General features: G+C 34.3%; 2 protein-coding genes and 1 long non-coding RNA gene across 3 annotated transcripts in view; all 3 read left to right on the top strand.

Annotated features, from left to right (window-relative positions):
- LOC125654246 (interferon-induced protein 44-like) overlaps positions 1-26,157 on the top strand; it is a 129,154-nt gene that overhangs the window by 75,612 nt on the left and 27,385 nt on the right. The gene's annotated exons all lie outside the window — the stretch shown is intronic.
- Positions 153-26,157, top strand: LOC125654233 (uncharacterized). The gene is made up of 6 exons (XM_056143352.1): positions 153-204; positions 7,051-7,081; positions 7,395-7,469; positions 11,326-11,370; positions 24,379-24,441; positions 25,572-26,157. The coding sequence occupies exons 2-6, from the start codon at positions 7,057-7,059 to the stop codon at positions 25,667-25,669; spliced, it is 306 nt and encodes a 101-aa protein (XP_055999327.1). The 5' UTR covers positions 153-204; positions 7,051-7,056; the 3' UTR covers positions 25,670-26,157.
- On the top strand, positions 18,136-23,662 carry LOC125654459 (uncharacterized). The gene is made up of 2 exons (XR_007362363.2): positions 18,136-20,486; positions 20,782-23,662. It is a non-coding gene; the product is annotated as an uncharacterized LOC125654459 (long non-coding RNA).

Below are 26,157 nucleotides of genomic sequence, written 5' to 3'. Positions count from 1 at the left end.
ATAATACATCAGACCACCAGCCCATGTCGCAACGGTTCAGAGAAATGTTGTATGATTATCAATTTTATGTTTACTCTGTGAATAAGTTCACTAATCAGTAGATATCACGCGATTTCCAGATAACGCATATACACTGTACTCGTGATGTAAAGTATATGTCCTCTCGATATAATTCTGTACTGTTTTGATGACAGGGAACACAACGTAAGTACTTCACTATATGAACGCCTATAAATTTAACTACAGTATAACAGTGATATGTATATTAGAACAGTGTTTGGTTTTCTAGATGTGTTGACAGTACACATTGAACGGAAACAAGCTTTGATGATCTATACAGACATATACAACTATATATAAGCATGCGTATTCCGGGCTCGGATTAGAACTGAGTTTTATTCATTTTTGGAGAGTCTTGTGTAATGCATTGTACTTGACTGATATGTGTGATCTAGTCTCGTAGGCGTTCTATTTTTAGAACGATGTTTGAATGATGATGTAACACCTTTTATTTGTACTGTTCACTTCCCAGAAAATGAATGCTCAAGAATTTAGTTTTAGTATAAATAGACTATAAATTTCCTGGTAGTAATCACTGTACAGAATTACATTTTGTTTTGAATTATTGGGATTGGATTGGAATTACTGGCCGATTTGTGACAACTGGTATATAACAAATGACGAAAATGAAATGATCAATTCCATCAATCCTATGAATAACACAAAATTAACAGTAGGGTATGGGATTTATGAGATAGCCCATTGTTCTTATTTACTCGTTTTATATCACACCCGATCATAGCAATGTGTGTAATATAAAATGTCAATAACTAAGCATTCACGGGGGAAATGCCATGATACCATCGTTGTCATCTATCGTCACAGATGCATATATGTCCAATTTAAAGTACAAACCAAACTTCTTTACTATGAACAGAAGCAATATAATTTTCTTTTTTTCTAATGTGATCAGAACGTCATTGGCAGATGTGAACATACTGTTCTATTTGATGAAAGGTGAATATAACGAACAGTCATCAATCTCACAAATTGCTGTTTGAGTTCATTTCTTAGAATAACTTCGACCGCATTTTGTGAGCATTCTATTAATTTTTGAATTACAACTAATTATTACAAAAAACAAATTCAACTATATTCTATATTAACAATTATGTAAATCTACGAGTTGACCTTTTGCCTTTTGAGCAGATGTGTATTTTGTATTTTGTTACAAGTTCATATCTTGTCCCCAAGGTGCGAGTGTGAATTTTGTGAAAACATACGGACCAGAACATAATGTTTATGCTGTGCTTACATGTAGCTTCCTTATAAGCAATTCCCAGCAGTTTATCTGAGTGTCCATAAAATTCTACTCTGTATTCCGGTATATTTACACAATCTACATTATTACCAAAGTTCATCTTGAAATTTGGTATACTACCCACAATATGGAGAAATTACTTAAGGTAGTGATTGCATAGGTCATTGAAAATTAATGAATCTGTGTCCAGGGTTCATGTTTCTCCAACTATATATACTAGCGGGAATAAGAAACTGTGCCTTATTTAATATATGAAAAAGTGGCTAAAAATAACAATGAACAAATTTTATTTTTTGTAATAATGTTAACAAAGGTATTCGTTACAACATTTCATAACCCATTAATGTTAACGTCGAATGACGTCAATTTCTGCACACTCTAAAGACACTGATATTCGAACTTGAATTAACAAAGTTAATCACGCGTGCGACGACCATTTGCATTCACGCATACTTGACAACGGCGTCTCATTGATGTCACTAAAGTGTTCAGAAATGTTTGAGGGATGTTGTTCCAGATGTTGCGCAGCTGAGTTAAGGCTATCCAAGAAAAATCACAGTGCTGCACCTCTGTGCACTTCACACCATAAGACGTCACAATGTAAAAGTACGTCGCGGGCGTACATGTTCTGATAGATGTTTCGCGGGGAAAATGTCATAATATTCTGTCGATATTTACTACTGTTATCAAGTAATCAGCTGTATACGTGAAAACATTTCTTGTCAAATGATTATATATCATTCCTTTATGATATCAATTCATTCTCCATTTTTAATATATAGTATGCACGAAGGTGATATCCGTATTATATTGTGACCTTGAAATCGCTCCTAATCTGAATGACCAATGCGTTTAAAAATTCCCCCATGTACATAAATAATCTCATACTACAGAAACAGTGGCAAAGTTCAAGTTCATCTGCAATAAAAAAAATAAACATATGAATTTTTCTGAAATATAATCTCGATATATTTATGCATTTGAAAAGTGCGGGGAGCAATTTCTGTCTTGTATATTAACAACACGTAATACATAGGAATGTGGACAACTTCGGTAATTCGCTGATGACTGTTCATATGTTGATAACTTATAGCATGTTTAGTTTAAGTATACATTTGTTCACAACGCTTTTCATGTTAGGGATTTTTATTTCTTTCTGAGTATATTACTAAAAATTCAACTGGTTACCCGTATGAACCTGAACTTTTGTTCACAAGTAGGGTCTCTTGCTGTTTTCCAAAAATAAAGTGTTACGTGATATTCAAACGACGTCACGGGAAATTACCTTGAAGGGAATTTATGGTAGTTCAGTCACAGTCAACATATGGGTAGTATCGTTTCAGTGTTTAACCGTAACAAGTGTAATGATACCTGTGAATTTGAGGTGTAATTTCACCCCATGATTATTGTACATTTTACCATGGAAGCCCTTAACCTTGTTGCGTGGTTAAAGCCTGGCTGATTTGATAAACGGCGTAGACGTCGTTCCATTTCATCCAAGACATGCTCGATCGGCGATAAATCGGGAGAAACAGCTGGCCAAGGGAAGACATTGACATTCTATTGAACAAAAAAGTCCCTGACTACACGTACAAAATGTGGCCTTGCGTTGTCTTGCTGTAGAGTAATGCGATTTTGCTGTCTCTGTATGAGGGATATCACACGCTGCTGAATAAGTTCGTATCGATAGCGTACGCCGGTGAAATTTCCATTGACAATTTGTAGAGGGGTCCTTCCACGTGCTTTTATTCCACTCACACCATAATGCTATCTCCACCGAATTGTCGACGTTGCACAACACAAGCGTCCTGGTACCGCTCCCCAACGCGACGGTACACTCTATATCGGCTGTCACTGCTACCCAAATGAAATCTGGATTGATCAGTGAACAGAATATTGGCCCAGTCCTGTATTCTCAGTCGCAGATGTCTACACTGCGCTAGTCTAGCGATACAATGACGTTGAAGCAGTATTGGGCGCACCGCTGGACGTCTTGGTCTGATGTTGTGCTCGAGCAGACGGTTACGAACAGTTCCTGGACTGATTGGTCGAAGTCCAGGAATGCAATGAGCAGTCAAACTTGCTGTCTGGAAACGATTTCTCAGGTGCACAAGTCCAATGTGGTTGTCCTGTCGACGCGACGTCACACGAGGACTCCCAGAACGCGGTCGACCCCGAGTGTTATCAGATTGTTAGAAACATCTCTATAGTGACTTGATGGTGTTCCGATGAACTCCAAAGTGTCTTGCAACGATATTTTCTGCCATTCCAGCTTGAAGCATCCCAACAGCACGAGTACGTTGATTTTCACTGAGTCGTGGCATGACAGAACGGTAAATTTTGTCAAAACTAACGTGCCTTCATTAACGAATAGTGTCCAAACAAACCTTTTACACTTCTTATTCCAAACAGTATTGGCCAGTAAAACTCGAGCGTACGAACACTTCAATAAACAACATGTGTTCACTAACCATGAAAAGGTCCGTGTATCTGAGTCGGGTACTATCCGATATTGTTCAAAAACATCACCTTCATCGAGTTTTTAGATTCTATAAACATAATCAATAAAAATAGAAAAAAAAGATGATAAATTTAATAATGCAGTTTCTTTTTTCCGCTAGTATATTTTGTATTACTTATGGGAGTTATGAGATTTATCCATATTCGTTATTTTCATGTCATATGTTTTGAAATGTCAATTGACATAATGAAGACTAGCATGGCTAGACATATATATATAAATGCCGATATCCATAAACATTTTCAAAAAGTTAGAATATATCTGTAAACGTTGTGGTTTTGTAGTATAGACGCTGGAGCAGCTAACTTCAATGTTGGTTAGTATCAAAACGGAGAAGGGGATTTTAGAGGAGAAAATGAAGCTCGGATTATTTCTCCAAGGGGGATTCTATATAGGGTCCATTTTTCTAGGAGGGGTAAAACATTGATCCCTTTTTTTAGGGAAATTCTATACGAGATAAAGTCTATGCTACAACATTGGCATGCCTCAAACATCTTCTTACCGGAATATGTCCAGCACGCAATGGAATATATATGTCGGTTGGATGGTTGTATATTGTTTAACGTCCAGGTCGAGAATATGGACATTGCCAGTGAAGGGCTGAAAAATCCTGGCCTATGCTCGGCACTTACGGTCTTTGACCAGAGAGGGGTCATTATCGTGTCGCACCTACTGTGACATGCGGACTCGGGGTTAGCGGTTTCATCAGAATTCGGTGTTTAGATCACATCATATACAATTGAAAGTTTATATGTTTTTTATTTACATTCTTATCGTTTGATTGTTAGCCTGCATGTGCATGTTGATTAGGCTAAGTGTGGTCATACGCAATGGTTATCTTATTTCAAAACATGTTACAAGCTAGGAACAATATGATCAATTTGATTACAACAGGAAGACAATGTTGTTTTAATGTTGATGTGCCTGTGTTATACATACATACATACATTCATATACATATATATATATATATATATATATATATATATATATATATATAAAGCACTAAAATGACCAACGACACGAACAACGAGATTGTCAAATTTTCGGGACGACCCGTCCCTTCTTCAGGACAAACGAAAACAATTACATAATGTGGTCAATATCAACAGAGCATAATAACAAAAACTACATATAAATACATCTAACACTACAACTACACTAATCTACAAACGTATTTACAACGCAGACAACATGTTTTTGGTCTTTAGGCTTGCCAATCAATGTTAAAAGTGGAGCGAATTAGGACATGCCTTATTCGTCCAAAGAGCTGATCCAAAATGTCCGAAAAGAAAAACAATAAACTTAATTAATCTCAAGTGGACATTATGCCATCTAGTTGTCATCAACCCCACACTTCCAAAGGTGTATCTAAATGTTTGGCTACGCGAATCCGCCGCATCTGCTCCACTCCTACTATTTTCCAAGAACAAGGAGCAATCCTCAAAACTCATCTCACTAACAGAGGATATGATCCTTGTAAGGTACAGTCCGCGATTGATGAGATGTCACTACTGGACCGACAGTCCATCCTCCAGTATAAAGAAAAACCTCAAAATGACAGGGTTCCATTGGTCACTACGTATCATCCAGCCCTCAAGAACATCAACGGTATTCTGAAGAAACACCTGCCCATCCTGCATGCCAACAAACGAATGGCTGGTGTTTTTAAGGAACCACCAATGGCATCCTTCAGGCGTCCAAGACACCTGAAGGACATGATAGTAAGGACCAAACTGGATAACCCTTTACCCAATGGAGGTTTCAAAATATGCTCAGACCTCAGATGTCAATTATGCCAATATAGCTCAGACACTGAGGGTTTTAGCAGTCCTGTCACGGGTCGCAGTTATAAAATATTGGGAAAATTTTCCTGCAAAACCAATAACTGCATCTATCTCATCACTTGCGATATCTGCCAGAAGCGGTACATAGGAGAAACAACAAACCTTCGCAGACGGGTCAACAACCACCGGTCCTCCATCAGCACCAAAAAAGATTTGCCAGTAGCAACACATTTCAATGGCAATAACCACCGATGGGAGGACATGACAGTAGTGGTTATTGATCATGACCCTAGTTGGTCAGATACCGAAAGAAAGCAGAAGGAAAAATTCTGGATGTACAGGTTGAAGTCATTTGAACCGCATGGTATCAACAAACCTACTGACTTCACCAGGATGAATACGGGCTAAACCCTTACTAGATTTTAAGCATCATCTAGACCTACTCGTCTGATCATGTCCCTAACAGTGGTACTATGACCATTTTTGAACACATTTGTTTTCTCTTTCCAATTCTGTTTACAATCAGTCCATCTTTTTTAATTTGTTTGAACTTCATAACCGATTGCTTACATGTAAAACCCATTTATCAGTTTCCGTGATTCTATGTTTTTCTTACACATCTACCCTAGACATGATCAGTACGGGAATGTCTGATGTTGATTCAATTTCCTGGGCTGCCTATTCTTTGTTTTTGTTTGGAGTTGGTCCATTTTGTTAACTTATTCAAACTTGTTGTTTACATTATCTCTCTCTCAAACTTTGTTCATCTCTTACTTCGTTTACATAGCTTATTTTCATTTATTTATTTATTCATTATTTATTTTTATTTTTTTTTGTATTTGTTACTTACTATTATCTTTTATAAATTATGCATGGTTAAAATAGAATCTCTCTGGGTACAAGTTAGCTTTACTATTTGTCAACGTAATTGGGTTAACTCGTTCCACTTGAGATTAATCAAGTTTATTGTTTTTCTTTTCGAACATTTTGGATCAGCTCTTTGGACGAATAAGGCATGTCCTAATTCGCTCCACTTTTAACATTGATTGGCAAGCCTAAAGACCAAAAACATGTAGTCTGCGTTGTAAATACGTTTGTAGATTAGTGTAGTTGTAGTGCTAGATGTATTTATATGTAGTTTTTGTTATTATGCTCTGTTGATATTGACCACATTATGTAATTGTTTTCGTTTGTCCTGAAGAAGGGACGGGTCGTCCCGAAAATTTGACAATCTCGTTGTTCGTGTCGTTGGTCATTTTAGTGCTTTGTATATTTTTTTGTATTTGACCTTGTATCCATGTTATGGATCCGACACTTTGAGGTATCGGGTGTTGTTGAAACTTTAGTGCTTATATATATATATATATATATATATATATATATATATATATATATATATATATACCTTTGTTTTTTCAAAGGCTACAATGGGGAACGGATGGTCTTCTCAAGGTAATAACGACATTTTATTCACATGTTGAAACTTACTTCACCTTTCATATATTTCTTTTAGAAACCCTTACATTCAAATGTAAGTGAGGAAGTCAAATAGGATAAAGACAAGCAATGCAATTGTGTTTCTGTTTCATTGAATCATTGGATAGCAACATTATTTAGTATAAAGAATGTGATAATCTACTTTAAATGTAAACATTCAAACTTTACAAAATGTAGAACCTTCAAAGGATCACTCTTGAAGACAATTAGTTTTAGTAGTCATTTTTAGCACATACATGTTTTTTACAAAAGTGAAATGTTCATACAGATTACTTTGATCGACTACAAATACAGTTGGAGAAACAAGCCAGAGAATCACGGGCATTTCGGGAGCAATTACACGGTAAAACGTCACTAACGCTCTAATTTACATTTATTGTATTGGAATATTTTGGCATGTATATATCATTGTGCTACAGATGAGACTTCGAATCGACAATACCAAGGCACAAAAATAACACAAATCAACAGTTATCTACATTCTTTATCTGGGTTTTCTTATCAGTTACGGGCATTGTTTTTTACAGTTACCCTAATTATTTCAATATATTGTATGGTTGAGTTCTTCAATTCCATTTTTATATTCATGGAAACGTGAAGCACGGAAGAGTAATCATTTATCATTACAAGATCAACGATCGTAATTTTCAATCGCGTAACCATCTAGTGGTGTTACGGACATCACATTGGCCTCGGTGATGTGTCATCTACTATGTATAAATAAATCAATTAGACCACATAGTATTAATCGTTTTAATAAGAACAAGAAAACTTCTTCACAAACCATACGGAAAAACTATCTTTGATTCTATCAAAAATTGTATACGAAACCTTGCCGAACCAGATAAACATGTATTTTTGCATACGCAAGCTTGTATACAATCACGTGCTATGCTTCACAACCACGGCTTTATTCTTACCTTGACCTATATCTTTGCTGGATTTCTGCAGTTTCTTTCATTTCTTGGTGTCATGTTCCTTCAGCAAGGCATTCAGTGGCAAAATCCTTAATGAATCGTCCATTGTAGCCAATGAACCTAAACTACTGTCCGAGTTCCTTGAAATTGATAGACACCGGCTAATCTTTGACTGCGGGTATCTCCTAAGGATATCTTTCTTGAAATACGACTTCCACAATGATGTATCCAAAATGTGAAGGAAAAACTTCATCAATGCACATTTTAATGGTTTTAGCTTGAATCCAATGTTTGCCAACTTCTCAAAAACTATTTTCAAACACTGATAATATTGTTTAAAGGTGTTGGAAAACATATTTTTTTAAAAAAAAATAAACAGTTTTTCAGATACATTTCACCCATACCTCTCTATCATTCATTGAAGTACTGGCTGATCATTTGGAATTTGTTCAAGTCAAAACACATCATATTACAACCATATATTCCCAGCTAACCTTTTCTACCATTCTCTCCTGCAAATACTCCAGGTTATTGATATATTTCGCTCAAAGCGAAGCAACATGTGCCACAACAGATGTAGTGTAAATGCCATGTGGATTTTAAAAAAATCAGAAACTTGTATTAAATTTGTAATCACAAAATTTTCTCAAATCAACAACATCAAAACATATTACTTTTCAACAGTACATGACCATCCGTCACAATAAATAAAAAAATAAACTTTTGATATCATAGACAAAAGTTTCTTTCAGAAAATGGAAAAATGAAATATTCATATCTAGTGATCAGTCATTCAAACGATTACTTCGTTAAACACCGCGCTGATTATACGCACACGTATTCTGAAGTTGATATTGAACCTCTGGTGTGTCCAGGGGTCCGTGTTTGCCCAACTATCTATTTTGTATTGCTTGTAGGAGTTATGAGATTGATCACTGTTCGTTATCTTCACCTTGTATTGAAGTTGATATTAAAATATACTGAATTTCCTTATTGACAATGTCTTCGTAGTCTTTGGTGACCAGTTCTTCGAACAGTGTGTTGTAATTTCAATGGCCACATGCACGAATTATGTTCCTTTATTAGCTGACCAGTTTTATATTTTGATGAGGTAGAATTTATTCAAATATCCTACACCATAAGAAAAAATATCTTGTTATGACCTTCAACTCGTCAGTTAGATATATCGATGACATTTTATCCATTAACAATAATGATTTTCATTCACATGTTGATTTAATATATCTCTAGGATTTCGAAATGAAATACACCACAAATTCCTCCACATCTGCTACGTACTTCGATACTTTATTGAAAATAAATATCAACGGCAAACTAACAACTCGACTTCATGACAAACGGGGTCAACTTCCCATATCTATGTAGCAATATTCCACCATTACCTCTACCCGATGTTTATCCCTCTCATCTGATTTGATATGCAAGAGAACTGTGTATGATCAGCTACTGAAGCTACTAAGAAACAGGATGACAAACAAGATGATGTTACACATGTACAAGGGTTTTAAGCAAACATTCTGCAAATTCTATGGTCGTTATTATGATCTAGTTTAACAATACAACCTATCACGGTTAATGCTTGCTGATGTGTTTCATGCCGATTGTTTGACTGTTCATGGCACACTAATTTGACTACAGATTACTCTGTTTACCTGAATAAGATATAGGGCTCACGGCTGGTGTGCCCGGTCGATAGCAGATGCTTACTTCTCCTAGGCGATTGATCCCACCTCTGCGCGGGTACGTTAAGGCAGGTTATGAAAATTTTTACTGGGATGAAATCCGCTAACTAGGTGACATCATAATTGAATTAAGTATATCACTAAGTATATATTAAATTCCAATTTGATTTTTTATTTAAGTTTTATTTATGCATAAAATAAACCATGCAGCTACTAAGATCCAACGAAATTAGAAATGCTATACTGCTGTTGTGTAATTTCTCTCTGATTGATATGAAAGTAAACTGATGACATCATGACTATACATCGAGTGACGTTGACACATGCAAGGAATTTGTTTATGTGTACCATGCAAATATCGACAAAATGTGGAGTTTTTGAAATATATGAAATGGGATATATGGAATATATATGTGAAACGCTGAGAATTTATTGATATTAAGAAGGTATGTTGATATCATTCATTGACAATTTTGTTTAACGGAGAAAACATTCCATTTAACATGTCGATCCGATTTTCCTCTGTCACACACTGAAATAAAACTGCAAAAGTAGCACATTAGGCCGCATACTTTTAGAGACTTTTTATACACCGTTTGAAAGGTCATAAACTAGTGCACACGTAAATTACTGATAGAATCGTCTGTTAAGAAGACTTTAAAAGAAAACTACATAGCATCAGTGCAAAATGTAAAACATGGGCTAGATGGTTTCGTGTTTCAATGTTCAATGATTATTTCTTATTGAAAGTGGTAGGATTCTATCAGTAATTCTTATATACTATGGGTATTTTACCATCATTATCGCCAGTTAGACCAATATTTAAACCTTGGGATAATGTGTTACTTTTACATTTTCTATTATGGTACCTCCATGATCTATTTATAACAGTCATGCAATGACGTCATACGGAAGCGCATGTTTGTCATGTTGTTATGATACAAAATATTCTCATGTAAACAACCAAAATAGTTTTTAAGAGTTAGTAGCTCCCTCTCTCTATGTAAGACAGATTTTAAAAATTATGCAGTTTACGTGCATAAATGAAGCATGACCTGCCTTAACATACCCGCGTGGTACGTGTATATCCCGAGGTCTGTGTTTGTCTAACTCTCTATTTTGTGTTCCTTATAGGATATTGATCACTGTTGGTTATCTTTACCTTTCATTGCTGAAATGTGTATAATAATCTTGTACAAAGGAGTTGACAGAAATGTAAGAGTTGCTTGCCAAATACCAAAATAACTTCTCATCAATCTAAGTAAATGCGAAAAAGTATTGGTGGCACAATTTCCTTCTCGTTTCCGACGAAGTGCAGTGATCAGCAATTTTCTACACATGAGAATATCCTTTTTTCAGTAGGCGTACATCCTTGCGGAATAGATATCCACATGACCTATGTATTTTCCATTTCTATAGGCTACTTTTGGAATATTTGGCACAGCTCTTCTTAATATCCCATCTCTCATCTCTCCAGGGTGATTTTCGAGATTAATATTCACCTTCACATCCTTTTGTATGAAACATATATTGCTCATGATACTTTGTGACTTATTATTTTTTCCTATATTCTACTTAGGTCTAGAACAGATAGTCCTACAGAAAACGCAAGAACAATTTAAAGGTAAGTATCAATCAACATTCAAGAGGGAATGAGACAGCATTCGATTTTGAATTCATTCAACTGAAGAACAGTTGTGAAATTACAATCATCAACTAAGACGCAATGTCTTACTGTCGTTATTATAGTCAATTATAAGCTTAATATAAAACTTATACGGTACCAATTTTGATGCATCAGATGCACATTTCGACACATAATATCTCTTCAGTGATGATCAACCGAAATGTTTGAAATCCGAAATAACAATGAAGTTTTAGAGCTATTATAGCCAAAAACAGCGTGACAAAAAAGTGGAGTCAAATTCATCTAAGGATAAGAGCTAATTAATATATGTACAAAACACTCTTGTTACTATTAGAATTTGTGGTTTAACATGTAAAAATTGTCAATATACATTTATGTATTAGCATTGATTAAATGTATGTCTAAATCAAATTTGCATTCTCGAAATCCGCATTGAGATTTTAACTCACATCTCCTCCAAAATTTACAGCATCTGTTCAACACTTTAAGTAACCATTTTCACGATTAACACAGAATAAGCTTTTTGATAAGCATAGACAGCTGCCTCGTCACTAAAATGGAACTCTGAAATATTTCTTTTTAGATCAGTACAATAATTTCTTTGCATTTTTTTTTTTTAATTCTACGTGGAATTGATATTAAAAAGATGCTGATCATGGAGATTCACATAGTTGTGCAGTCTTATAAGACTGGACATTATTACCATAATGAAGTCAAATTCGCAAATAGACATATCCATAAAACATCAGTCAGATGAGAGTATAATTTAGAAACGATTCAGTATATCAATAAATTATGAGCGTGATTTTAACGAGTCAACTACATATATAATATCGATTTTTTACGTAAGTTTCTTGTTAGTTTATAGTCATATAACTTATTCTTCCAATGTTGTGTTAGAGTATCCATAGGGACAAATTATGCCCCTTTATATGTCGACCCGCTTTTATAATCCTTTGAGGTAAAACTTATTCAGAAGAAAGTGTTGTCGTGGTCTTCAACTCCATATTACATGCAACGACAACGTTTTATCTTTAAGGACTTTTTCATTCATATGTCGATTTCATATACCCCTATGAAACTCAAAGTAAAAGACACTACCAATACGTTTACATCTGGGCCCGGTTTTTCGAAAGCTGGTTAACTTTAATACAGTGTTAACTCGGTGTTAACTTCTGTGTTAAAGTTAATCATGTGATTAACTGTTTTTCAAAATGCGAGTTTGCGTTAACACTATGTTAACGTTGTGTTAACTTTAATCCACCTCCAGTACCTGTGTTAAGTCTTAACACAGTGGTTAAAAATGGCCGTAAACTTCCTTTTCTGTCCGCCTCAGACAAAAAATCATGAAAATTTCAAAGGCTCAGATATTCTGAGGTGTGTATTGATGCTGAACTATGACGGTGTGTTGTTTATGTTGTCATAAATAGATATATTCGTCAAATTTCATGAAATTTACCTAAGGGGAACAGCTAATGGAAAAACTAGTACAGTTGGATGATGGTGTTACACTTTTCTGTCAGTGGCAATATCTTCCACGCATCTACAAATACTTTCGCCATAAACTTTCAATAAAGGGTGGGGGGCGGGGGTTGTCAATAAAACTCATATTATATTCACTTATATGAAGTCCTGCAACAGGACCCATGCTTAAGATGTAATTTTACCTATTTTTTTGGCTTCCAAATGTCAAAGTGCATGCAGGCCCTTAGGTCATGATGATAATATTCATTGAAACACCAACTTTAAAAACACTATCGTCTGCACTGGCCTTGACCTTTTGAAAATCTCTTGTATCATTTAAAACTGGTTCAAATGAAGATTTCCATGCATGAAACGTACATACATGTATTTTCTTTTTTTAAGGTTGTCTAATATGAGCAGTATTCAATTCAGGCTAATACAGAATAGTTGTTAACACAAACTTAGGAAGAAGAGTTTTTCCTTGTTGATATTCCAGATTAATCTCCCTTAGTAGAAATGAAGTGGTGGATCAAGTGTTATGTTTGAAATAAAACGAATATTAAAATAAATAAATGCATAAAAAGAACATAGATATAAAATGCTATAGATAGGTATGTGAACAGACTATCATAAGGTAAATTAATTTATCATTTTCTTCGTGAATATTTTTAACTGTTTTGGGGAAAATAAGACTAAGAGTATAGGCCTAGATCTATAATAATAATAATAAAAAAGAAAGTTATATATTCTTAGAAATTTAGAATTTTTTTATAGGCTAGCATCGTCGTTAAACCCCTCCAATAAAATTTGTCCAATTAAGAATCAAACAATATAAAAAACCATTTGTTTTACTTCCTAGGTCAAAACATGGAGCACCCCACCCCCTTATTCTGACAACATACGTTTTCTGTTATTTTTACATACAAAGTCTGACACCCCCCTTCCCCGATTTTTCATATCATAACACCAGTGATTGGTAGTTGAGATGTAAGCTTGAACTGAACCCGTATATTTTACTGATAAAGGATGAAACCGACCCCCCCCCCCCTCCCCTCCCCCATCACGCAACTTAGGATTTTAGGTTCGGCCCGTACAGAACAACTCATTTTAGGGGTGTACGTATAAATTATTTTGTTTTGGCTTCTCAAGTATTTTCAGACAATTGTGAAGTCAACTTGTTCTACTCCCACTTTGATAAACTATGCAATGAGCCTGCTTTCTACAACATAAGCACCGTTTTTCTTAACTAGGTTCCTCAAGGCCTATAGTATATATCATTATATAATGCACTAATACCTCTATGATTATTCAAATTGATTAGACTAATGAATGCATTTATACAGCTATAAGTGCATGGCTCACAGTCACTGTCATGTATTTCGAAACTAACCAATACATGAACATTTTATCAGCTATATCCCACAAACAAGACTTTTATTTACTCCTCCATTCTTATTGTTTACATAAGAAGTGCATGTGCATTATGGGTAATCAAATGATTAGCAAGTGGTTAACTCGGTTAACACAGTGTTAACTAACCAATGTGTTAAATTGCTTTCGATAAACAGAATTTAACCATTGTGTTAGCTAATCACTTGGATAGGAGTTAACATTGCGTTAAACTTAACCACTGTGTTAAAGTTAACCAGCTTTCGAAAAACCGGGCCCAGGTCACTATTGATGTATTTTACTCAACATAGACGCTAACGGCCACAAAAGAGCTCCACGTTATGATAAATATGAGATGAATTCTGCTTCTGCATTGTCGATTTCCCACATTCATGAAGAGATACTCCATTATCCCCTGCTTATATTGTTTACTCCTCTGAACTGATATAAGAGAGCATGTTTGGATGTGATAAATTTCTAAATCGAGGTAAGCTACTATCAAATAACTTGATGTAAAAGATGTTCGATAAACCTCGGAGAAGCTGAGCATTTCAAAAAAAGTCAGTAGTTTTATGATCATATTTGCAAATAAATGCCGCCACTGGATCGAATATCTTCTGACGTGTTTCAACATATTGCTATGTCGTTGTTTTCATACTAAATTTGACGAACGATTATTCCGTTTATGTTCTTCATTTTTTAGAATTCAAGAGATTTTGCAAAGACTCAAAAAAGCCTTCACAGACATTGTGTTATACGAAATGCCCACATGCGAGTACACTTTAACCCCCTCTCTACCGTACCGGTCAAATTGACCGGTGGCGCATAAAAACAGGGCAGAACAAACAGAGTGCCTCTAAATCTTTGAAACTACGGCCATAAGATATATGATCTATATATCATATTTTTGGAAATTTTCTCTATTTTTTTAACTATGTAAAAATCAGTTAAGGGGATATGATGCTGAGATGAAAGTAATTAGATTTTTCTGAAAATCATTTTATCATAGAAAGGAGGTCTCTCCTGTTTGAAAAATGACAATTTTTATATATGTAAATGAGTTCGTTTCCATGGAAACAACCCCTGAACCTAACAATGTTGAAAAAACACAAAAGGCCAAAATTTAGCAGTAGTAGATCCAAAAAATATGTACAACAAGCAAACAGGTTGTGATATGGCTATATTTAATGGTCACCATACAAACAGTCTATGTGGCAGAAATTCAGTCCGGATTTCCTCAGCGTCTCTAAAAAATATCTTTTTGAGGATAGAGTTTTCTAGGAAAATGGTCAAAAACATTTACTGAATGTAATTAGATTTTAATTATTTTACTATGATTTAAAGATGGCATCCATAGCTACATGAGTACTAAAAATATTGGCATGTCAATGAAGTTGATAAAAAGATATGATGAACCGAAGGTCATTTGAGGTCATCGAAAAATGTTACAAATAAATCGGACTGATTTTTTTTTCTTTCTCTAAAACTTTTTTTAAAAAAACATCAAACACAACGTTTAAATCTTATGTTCTTAAAAGTGGTTAATTTGTGAAAATATTTTAGTTGGTATGAAAACGAATTCAATTTGGAAAGAAAACAGTCTGAATTTCCTCTGTCTTTTTTTTAAATTTTGCATTTTGAGCCTAAATTCCTCAGATAAACACCAAAAAATCATATCCTGTATGAATGTATATAGAATTTTTGAAATTTCATATAAGGAATGCATAAAGGTACCAAACCAAACAACAAAAAACCACTTAAAAGCATATTAAAATAATATCACCGACCAACCTAAATGTTCTGATCTCATTAAAACTTTAATACTTTAGTGAATCTTTAACCACAATAATCAAATGTTTGGCTCGAATTGTTTTGAACACAGCCTTATTTTGCTTTGAAAAAACAATTCAAACAAGTAGCAATCTGACATCCGATATTGATATCGTAATTGCGCCTTAGTATTTAATCATCTGAGATAGTCTTGTGCCATTAGTTGTAATTGAATCATTGCATGTAATTCATTATAGTAAAAGTGTAAACTGTGAAAAATACAATAGAAATGACATGAATCAACGGATGATGGACACATACTAATTAGATCATTAATGATTCAACTAGATATTCACGTAAAGGAATTACGTATCGCAGATCTACATTATGTACCTCTCTAAACTGCAAATATTGTTTTAGATGTATGTGTAAATTATTTGATTGCTATTGATTCTAACTATTCTAAAGTTTCAATTTATATTGTGGGGAAACCTATTAATGTTTTGAAAAGGGAGGGGGTGTAAGAAGTTGGGCGCACTAAACATTTTCATAAAACTATTAATGAAATTTGAAGAAAAGGAACAGTGAACAATCTCATAACTCCTATAAGGAATACAAAATAAAGAGTTGGACAAACACGGATCCCTGGACATACCAGAAGTGAGATCAGATGCCTAGGGGGCGGGTGTGGGTGGGTGGGGGTGTTAGTGTTTCATCTCCTCTAGATCCCCTATTTTATTATTTAAAAAATGTATACAAGAATTATAATCAAATGTTTGGTTTTCTTTCTACGCAATCTAGGGAGGGAGTGGGATTGGCTCTATTTGAATATGGAATTTGCGTAACAAATATGCCCGTTTCAAAGTAGAGGAGAGGCAGTCAAAAACACTCGTTTAAGTCCCCCCCACCCCCTCTCTGATCTGCAAATGAAAATTAGATGAGTAAAATACATTTACTATGTTATATTTTAAGTATACAATCATTATTTGATGAGAGCAGCTTCAGGATGATAAAGTAAGTTTTGATTTTGCCTATTCCGCATTCCCTCCGTTTTATGACATCTAGGTGTATCGACACGTACCGGCCGATCTAATTTCAAATCCAAACATCTAACAATATATAATTTTGATTCATATAATTAATTAAACTTACGTACATTTCAATTATTTTTGCAAAAAAATGCATGCATGCACACCTCATTTGGACTTCATTTTCTCTGATGAGTAAATTCATCGGTAATTAAATTCCGCCATGTATATCCAGAAATCAGTGCTAAATAATACATAACCTGCTTTGTATATCTCTGCTTACATGTATCATAGATGAACCAATGAATTGCATTAAATAATTCACAAGACGCAGACACAGCATATACATGTACCGGTAGAGGTACAAATGTATATACGTGAGCGGTACCACATGTACCTATGTGCCGACAAAATGTTTAGTCCTCGGGTAAACATATTTTTTCACTTGTTTTTATTATTTACGAAATCTCGGAATATAAAACAAAATATATATTATTACTCTGGCATGATAAAAATTTTGCAGAATGTTTTAGCTGTTTTACCTGTCGTTCAATTTGGCTATATGTACTTTTAAAATTGTGCAGAGATTCTGTTCGACGTGTTGAGACTCCGTCTTTCATTTCTATTTCGAGTCTATTTTGAACAGAATACACAGGTCTAGAAATATATAATAACATGCGGTACCACGACATCTGTCAAACTCTATTTGCTGTCAACGTAAACAACATAACTATGGCGTCAAAAATCACACGCTTATGTCGTTACCTCATATTTCCTAAAAGCACGTCATAACGGCATTCATACAGAATTATTTAATCAAAATAAGGCCCCAACTGTTATAATTTATGCTTTTGTATTTCGAAAATATCTACTATTGTCAAAGTCATAATCAATATATGTCACGACAATCATGACCTACGTACGTTAGTTCGAGTTGCGCAGTGACTTCAAAAACGTCACAATCATATCCCCTTAAGTAAATAAAGCCATTAAATTAAAAAAAGCATTTAAAGTGAAGGATGGCTTCGTCTAAATATGACGCAACGCTGTGTCGCAAGGCCATTTTCCCTCTCGATACGATTTTTTTTAATCTCCCGTATGAATGCACTATTTTTCATATTTTTGAAAAGCATATATTCCCTGCTTTCAGAACATATAAAAATTATTTTTAATGCCTGGCAAAGTTATGAGAAAATAGCAATTTCTGGCACATGTACGCTTTCTTACGATTTTATTTCTCAATGTTTAAATAGATCGGCGTTTTACCAATATTCATATATGGAAATAGGGAAAAGTAAGTACAGCCTGTAAAAGTAAAGGAAATTTTCTTTTTGATGGGCCCTTATTCGTGTTATAATTCTTGGTAGTTTTTATATTACGATAAAATGAAATTGGGACATGCTACGGGGTTTTCTTTAAAATTAGCGACAAAACGTCGTCTCTGAAAGTGATCGACGCACGTCGCACAATAAAGTAGTGAAAACTATCTGTGTTGTCCTCTATTGGTAAAATACTTTTTTATACACTAAAACAATATACACATATATGTATCAAATAATCAGCCAGGTATTCTCTGCTTTTTTTTTAAAGTATAAAACCATTATTGGTAAAGTAATAACAGTTACTCCACCTACTTGTAACTTCATAAAACACTTGGGCTAATGAGAATGTTACATCGGTAGAGTAAATTAAAAAAAAAAAACTTCATATTCAAATATAAACGTTATGTAATATTTGTTCGGAATAGAAATAGATTTTTTTTTTCTGTCAAACAAAGAAAACAAAAAGATCAGTCTGCATATATTGTATATATACTTTTTTTTCCGTGATCCGGATCGTGGCCGCGGGGTTTTCTGACTGTGTGCACGGGCAACACACGTGTTTCCGTTTCAACGAAAACAACACAACAAACGCTTGTAATGTATTTTACATCTTGAAAACGACCTGATGTCAGATGAAGAAGTCTGAAGATACCCTGGCCTGGATATCCTGTTGCAGGATGACCCACACGATCATGCATTCAGTATAAACATGTAAGTTGATGTAGGCACATAGGCCGACTAGGAAAAAAAGAATGTTCGCGGTCATGTTATGAAAAATCCGCGATTTGATGCCATAATTTTATCGTTTCATGAAAGAAAATATTTATATTTAATGATATCTAAACCAAGTGTATAAGACCCAATTGTTTATTAAGAGCTGAACATATCTTACATCAATTAATATTTCCTGGCCCGGCATTAGTCAGTCTGATTCCCCCCCCCCCCCCCTCTTTTGGGGGAGAGTATATCTTCACCTGACGCGCGAGTGTAAGTGGAGGGCACAGGGTTTTGACACAATATGAGCAAATTGGTATATATAATATAATATTATACTATATGTACCAATTTGCTCCTATTGTGTCAAAACCCTGTGGTAGAGGGTGGATTTAGTGTACGATGAGAAGGGGTGGGATGGTTTTAATCAGACTGGGCATTCGTGACCATTGATGCGTAGGCTACTTTCCAAGATTTTTCTATGTTTATAAAAAAAAAATATCTTTCTATGAGAAGAAATCACAATCTGTTAGGAAAGCATATATTACATTATTGTATTATCGTAATAATAGAATTTATTACCATAATTGGAGTTGTTTCTTCATATTGTAACAGAAATATAAACGAAATGTATGTTTGGGACAAAAGGTGGGGGGGGGGTATCATCAATCAAAATCTGGTTATGACAGGCTATTGAAAAATCATTTAATTATATGATCCATACATATTGGTGTGCTATGAACTGATGGGCATGTGCCCACTTCTTGGATTTCTCTAATTTCGACTAAATCCACACCCCATCAGAGTACCATGCCAGGGGATTTAGACACTGTGTACAATGAAGAACCAATTTAATTCTACTTTAAATCAGGGGCCATTCAATTTCCCTCAGAGGCACAATATTTTCGCTGGACACTGTATGTTTTAACCTGAATTTCTTCAGTATTTGCTCCCATTTATATGTTGGGCATAATACTAACGCCTCCATGATGCATTTTTGTCAATAGGCACTCTGCTACACTCGCAATGTATAATGAAATATTCCATTCATTTGATTTCTAACACATGTATGTAATATCCCTTACTAAATGGCACTTTAAATATAGGACATCTCTATTTTTAGATAAATATGACCAGTACTTTCGTGCGAAACTGTCCCTTACTATCATAAAGATTATATTTTGCTTTAAAATATAAACCAATAATTCTTAATTGTGTTTTTTCATCTTTAAAAAGGTTATTGCCATCCCAATCTTTAGTGGGAAACTTCCTGGTATCTTCCGCCAGTGACAGTTTACTGGCAAATCCAGACATGCATTGGAAGCTTGTTGATGTGGAGGACACAGGGACACCTGATCCAAGAACTGTGGCATTTCATTCGGAGTGACAACCTGGCATTCAGTTGGTAGGACTCTTTGAGGTTGAATATAGGGTTAAATCCGTATACATTTGGTTAACATTCAAATGAATCCAGATAATACATTCACAAATGGAATCATGACATCATGGTGCACTGATATGCGTGTTCCTGTACCATTTTACTGTTTATCGTTACATTACTAGATATGACATGCACACAAAAAGAGACAAACATGGAACATCATTATTCTGTTTCTAATTATAAGGTATGATAAGTGTTTTAAATGCTGACAAATAAGGTATGATGGCCAATGCTAATTTTATTTGCAATTTTCTTTCAGATATGGGACCTGATTATTCAGAGAATCGCAGATTTTATGAAGCTGTTTTTGACAAAAGATTTGGTTTTCTCCATCTGTGTTGCCACCAACCATTATGCTGAGATGGTCAAATCTAGGAGGAAGGATTGTCATTATGCTTCCCAAGGAAGTTCACAACCTCTCACTGAAGAGAAACTGTACATATATTACTAGTTTAAAGTACCGATATTGTAACAGTGATTTCCAGTTTAAAATGAATAATAAAATGCATTTTGATAAGATTACCTTTACCAAAATTAATCTGGCTGTGCATCTAACACATCTATTAAATGTGTATTACAATTACTCCTGGTAAAATTTTAAAAGTAATTAAATGCATGATTTTCAAAGGGCCTTGATTATAGAAAACATTTACAGAGCCAATTGAGTATTCAAAAGCTCTGAGAAAACATCAGTATTTGAGGTTAAGTATAAAGAAATCTTTTTTTTTTCCTTCAGATTTTTGGGCATTATCTTATACATGTCTGCTGAGAAGTTCCAGTCGATAAACAGATATTGGTCAAAGCATGCCCCTATCAGAACAACCCAGTATCAAGAATTATGTCTAGAAATATGTTTTAAGAAGTTGAATATAAGAAGAACATTTTTGTTAAATATAATGCAAGTATATTTAAATTTAGTGATTGAAAGTAAGTACTTGAACATTCGTATACAATGAACTTGGGGAGGAAAAACGGGTATTACTTTCTCATAACATTTGATATCATAATGGTGTTGTTGCTTAGCAACCAAATATATTTGAATATAAAAAATAGATTATTTTAGATTTTAACAGTAAAGATCTTTGTTTTAATGTTGTAATATTTATACTATTTAGTGAAACATAATGGCAAAACGTCATATTATTAGAAAATGATGAAGACGTATATGAAGTACGAAATTTCCATTTTATGACCTTTGACCTTCATTTCCTTCATTCCATGTTTTTGTTAAAAACCTTTTAAAATGATTGAGATCTAGTCAAAGATTATATTTTTAAAATAATGTGACATTTACTAATCATCATGCAATGCAATCATGTTTAAATTGTGTCGAATGGATGTAGAAAGGCAAATTATGGTTAAAATTACACAATGAGTGCTGTTACTTAGCAACCAAAAATATTTGTTTTTCAATAAAATTAATTAATTTGATTGTGATGTTTTTGTAGTACTTTAAAAGACACATCAGCTCATACATTTAGAATTTCCTATTTTTGACTTGAATATAGTGAGTAGGGTCGTAATATATATATTCCAGAGAAAAAAAATTAGCAAAAATGTGCACTTAAATGACCTTTGATCCCGTATAACTCTTTGGGGTCATGGGATAACATGACAAACGTTATTAAAAAAATGTTTCCTATCCAATTCGTAACAAAATTAAATGTCACATGCCTACCTAAAATCGTGATACATGTAAAGGTAACTCGATTTAAAAATATTGTCATTTAGTCTTTAAAAACCTCTAAAATGTGCCGGTAGAGAAAGGGTTAACCCGGTTTGATGTTGCATCTGTCTCTATACATCGCTAGTTATATAAAAAGAACGAATACCAGATGATAGCAAAAATAATCTTTCGGGCTTTGAAATGACTGTAGATTTATATATTTTTGTACCTTTTCAGTGAGGAAATTTCTACAAAATAACGGTAAAGTAATAGATTAATTCAATTTCAACATGAATGCGAGAGAAGATCTTGGAAATTCAGTCAGCTTCATGTAATATTTGCTAATGACCAGACATACATCGTGCTAGGATTGGATATGTACGAAGTCACGATCAATTATTAATATTTCTTCATTATCCTGATTGATATTTGTAAATATTTAAAGATTATAAAAGTAATGAATAGAAACATTTTTCTTATTATTTAAGGAATGACTTTAATTCTGGCGCAAGTTGTACGAGTATAACCTAGTTTGGGTCAGTTGAAACTTTATTAAACAAGCGTAAACTAGGTTATACTCGTATAATTTGTCCCATAATTAAAGTGATTCCTCATAATTTAATGAAAGAGACAAAGATACTAACATTCGTTTATAAAAATGTACATTAACTTAGAAAAATACAAGTCGACTGAGCCGCTCAATGATTCACTTCGCAACAACGAGAAAGCATCTACCTGTGAAGGTCGCCATCTTTAATCTTAGTTCTACGGAGCCTAATCTATTTATCAAAATATTTTATCGAATGTGAAGTTTGACATGATAGAAAATATCTTTAGACTATGCATGCAATGCGTATTTCGCTGCCCTATAGAGATAGAGATCGACTTTGAAGTCGCTCATCTCCGACAGATTGAGAAAATACGGGAAATTTGCATTGTTTAGGCCTACCCAAAATCAATCTTCAAATATCAGAAAATGCAATAATTTGCGGCTTTTAACTCTGTGAAAACATTTACTAAATGAAAACTTACCATTGCACGCAACATTGTTGCTAATAGTAAATCCGACACACAAAAATATTTATAAGCAAGTGACAAATTGCGATCCACACGTCAAGATGACTGACGTCATGTGATAAAATCTGACGTATGCATTTTGCTTGCTTTGTTGAAAGACGGATGAAGCAATGAAACACCCCCCCCCCCCTCTCTTGAGAAATATATTTCCAAAGGAATAGGGCAATGCTTACTTGGTAAATTATTAATTCGAATATAATATCTTTGTTTTAATCTTATTATTCGTTATTCGACCATCATACAGAGAAAGATGTTTTACAACAGCATACAAGTAGATATTAATATTGACAACGAGAAAACAATATGTGCATCAAATCGAAGAAACGTATTGTACATGTTGACGTTCACAGTGCTGCGATGTAAAGTTAGAGGGAGAGAGAGAGAGAGAGAGAGAGAGAGAGAGAGAGAGAGAGAGAGAGAGAGAGAGAGAGAGAGAGAGAGACAGACAGACAGACAGACAGACAGACAGACAGACAGACAGACAGAGAGGAGAGAGAGAGAGAGAGAGAAGTAAGTCCGGAATATGGTTGCCAAGGGTGTGTGTCCCCATACCAAACCAGGCTATATAAAAATAACCTGCGTTTCTCACTTGGAAGTTGACCAATCAGAGACAGATACAATACAAGTTAAGTTATTTCCAATTATTCTAATCAAATGTATTTGAAAACATTGTGTCATATTTTGATTCTTATTTGTTTGTTATTTGCATTTTCGTCTGACCAAGTGACGCAATATTTAGTCAGTGTATGACATCACAATAAACACAAACCGCAGTAATCTGCGTGACAGACGTAAGCCATGGGCGATGAAAAGGCTCAAAGACATATTTTATGCTGAATGATGTCGACATTAAAAGTAGATTTATAAGTGCAACAGGCCAATTTTAACTCACTCTAGCCCAAAAGCAAGCTGTGTCCCAGTGTTATTGTTTCGTTTGACAATTCCTCTCAATGCAGATATTACAATTGTACTTCCAAATTTGAAAATCATGTCGCACCTCTTTAAATGCATTCGCTCGCATTCACAACTACGGTAATTTTGCTTGAGATAGAGCGATAACGAGAGATGCATAGAATGTTGTTACTGTTCTACATGTACATTAATAACTTTCAGCTCGGGTCATTGGTGCAGCAGTGGGTGGTGGAGCATTCCTGTTTCTGGTTTATATGATGCAAAGTAAGATGGCACTATTTTATGTACAAAGTTATCAAATCGTCTGATATTACTAAACATTATTGCTGATGAGAATGCGTTGTTGTTGATCTTCCCAAAAGCATGATAACATTTTAGTGCTGTAGCGCATAGGAAGAGTAAATGTTCTGTAACAGGATGAAAGTTCATTTCCTATATAATTTCTAACACGAGAGAGCAACTATTCGTAATTAGATTAAAGGATGTAAGTAAGTCGTACATAAACTGTAAATTCCAAAATGTCACTGGCGCAAGATTTGTTTTTAACATAGGTCAAGTTTTCAATGGATATTTGATACATGAAATGTACATGTATGACAACATTTGTGAAAAGGTAAAATGTATGAACAGTGATGTAATTATCGGTCTAAACTGGTATGAAATATGTCAGACAATAACTTACCTAATGACAGGTTGCATTGTCATTGTTAAGAAAATTAGAAATCAGAAATTATCGAAGAGAAAGTTATGATTCAACTCTATAGCTCCATATTATATCGTTGAATGTGCAATGCAGTGGAGACAGTACCTTGGGGTTTTGGGGTTTGTTTGTTGTTTTTTTTTACTTTATTTAGGTTAGGGTGGAGATAGTTTATAGAAATAGTTATTTCATATGCTACACAAATCTCTTTCAATCATTAGAATTATTCCAAATCGCAATGCTAGTAATGAAAAATTACAAAATGTTCTTCTCACAAGATAGAAATAGGTTCGATGCGAAAAGGGATTTTGCACATATTTTAGTGCAACTATGAATATAATTTTGTATATTGCACAACTTTTCAGTTTTCGGTTTGAGGTAAACCTATATAATCAAACTGTGAAGACATATTAAGAACGATTGACATGAATTATTTCCTTTGGTACTAGCATATTCCATAGAAATTCGATACATTTCAATTTCCCTCTTCCCATTTCTCATATAGAGATATTATATCCATGATTATCTAAAAAAAAAAAAAAAAAAAAAAAAAACCTTTATCTATCAATTACTTGTGTGATGAAAATGTAATCAGTTTATTACGAACCTGTAAGGTAGAAGAAAGAAGAAATAAAACCATCGAATTTAAATTCATCACGGTCAGCTTAAAAGGTGTACATATTTCTTTTTGCAGAAAAGTCCTTCCCAAGTGAGAGACCTTGTACGTATAATTTTCCTCTTTTAACCCAGTTATCGTTTATTAAAATGCAAAGTGAAGATAACGAACAATGACCAATCTCATAACTCCGAGGGACATCAACCGATCTGTAGGAGCCTGCGTCCCTTATAAACTCCACAGAGTGGTACCTTTTTATACTGGGCGACCATTCTCTCACCAGAGGGCGCGCTACGCAAGCTTCACTTTCACCTCTGTTATCGTCTGATAAATAGTTCGGCTAACCACATGATCTCGCACGGACAAAATGACGTCTTTGACTCGAACAGAAAGGTACGTTTCTGTTCTTTGTGCAATGTCAGATTTTCATCATTATAATCTCGCTAGTTTTTTTTTTAATGTAGAGTCCATAGTTACGAAGTGAAAATGAAATAATACATTTGACAAGACAAAATAGTTCCATAAATATGGAGGTTGCACAAACGTAATGCAGCGTTTCGATACCTACCAATGTGTTTTTAACTCATAAATGTATGCTTTATTTATGAAAATGATGCAGATTTATTTCATTTTCAAAGACGCTCTGTTTTACAAAATTCTTGTA

Source organism: Ostrea edulis, chromosome 7 (genome assembly GCF_947568905.1).
Source record: "Ostrea edulis chromosome 7, xbOstEdul1.1, whole genome shotgun sequence".
NCBI classification, from domain to species: Eukaryota; Metazoa; Mollusca; class Bivalvia; order Ostreida; family Ostreidae; genus Ostrea; species Ostrea edulis.
Note: the sequence above shows the minus strand (reverse complement) of the source record. Positions and strands in the feature narration are given on the sequence as shown.

Coding starts and splice junctions, on each gene's coding strand:
- LOC125654233 (XM_056143352.1), top strand. CDS start 7,057: ATGGGGAACGGATGGTCTTCTCAAG. Junction 7,082..7,394: donor GAACGGATGGTCTTCTCAAG/GTAATAACGACA, acceptor ATGTTCATACAG/ATTACTTTGATCGACTACAA. Junction 11,371..24,378: donor AACGCAAGAACAATTTAAAG/GTAAGTATCAAT, acceptor AATAACTTTCAG/CTCGGGTCATTGGTGCAGCA.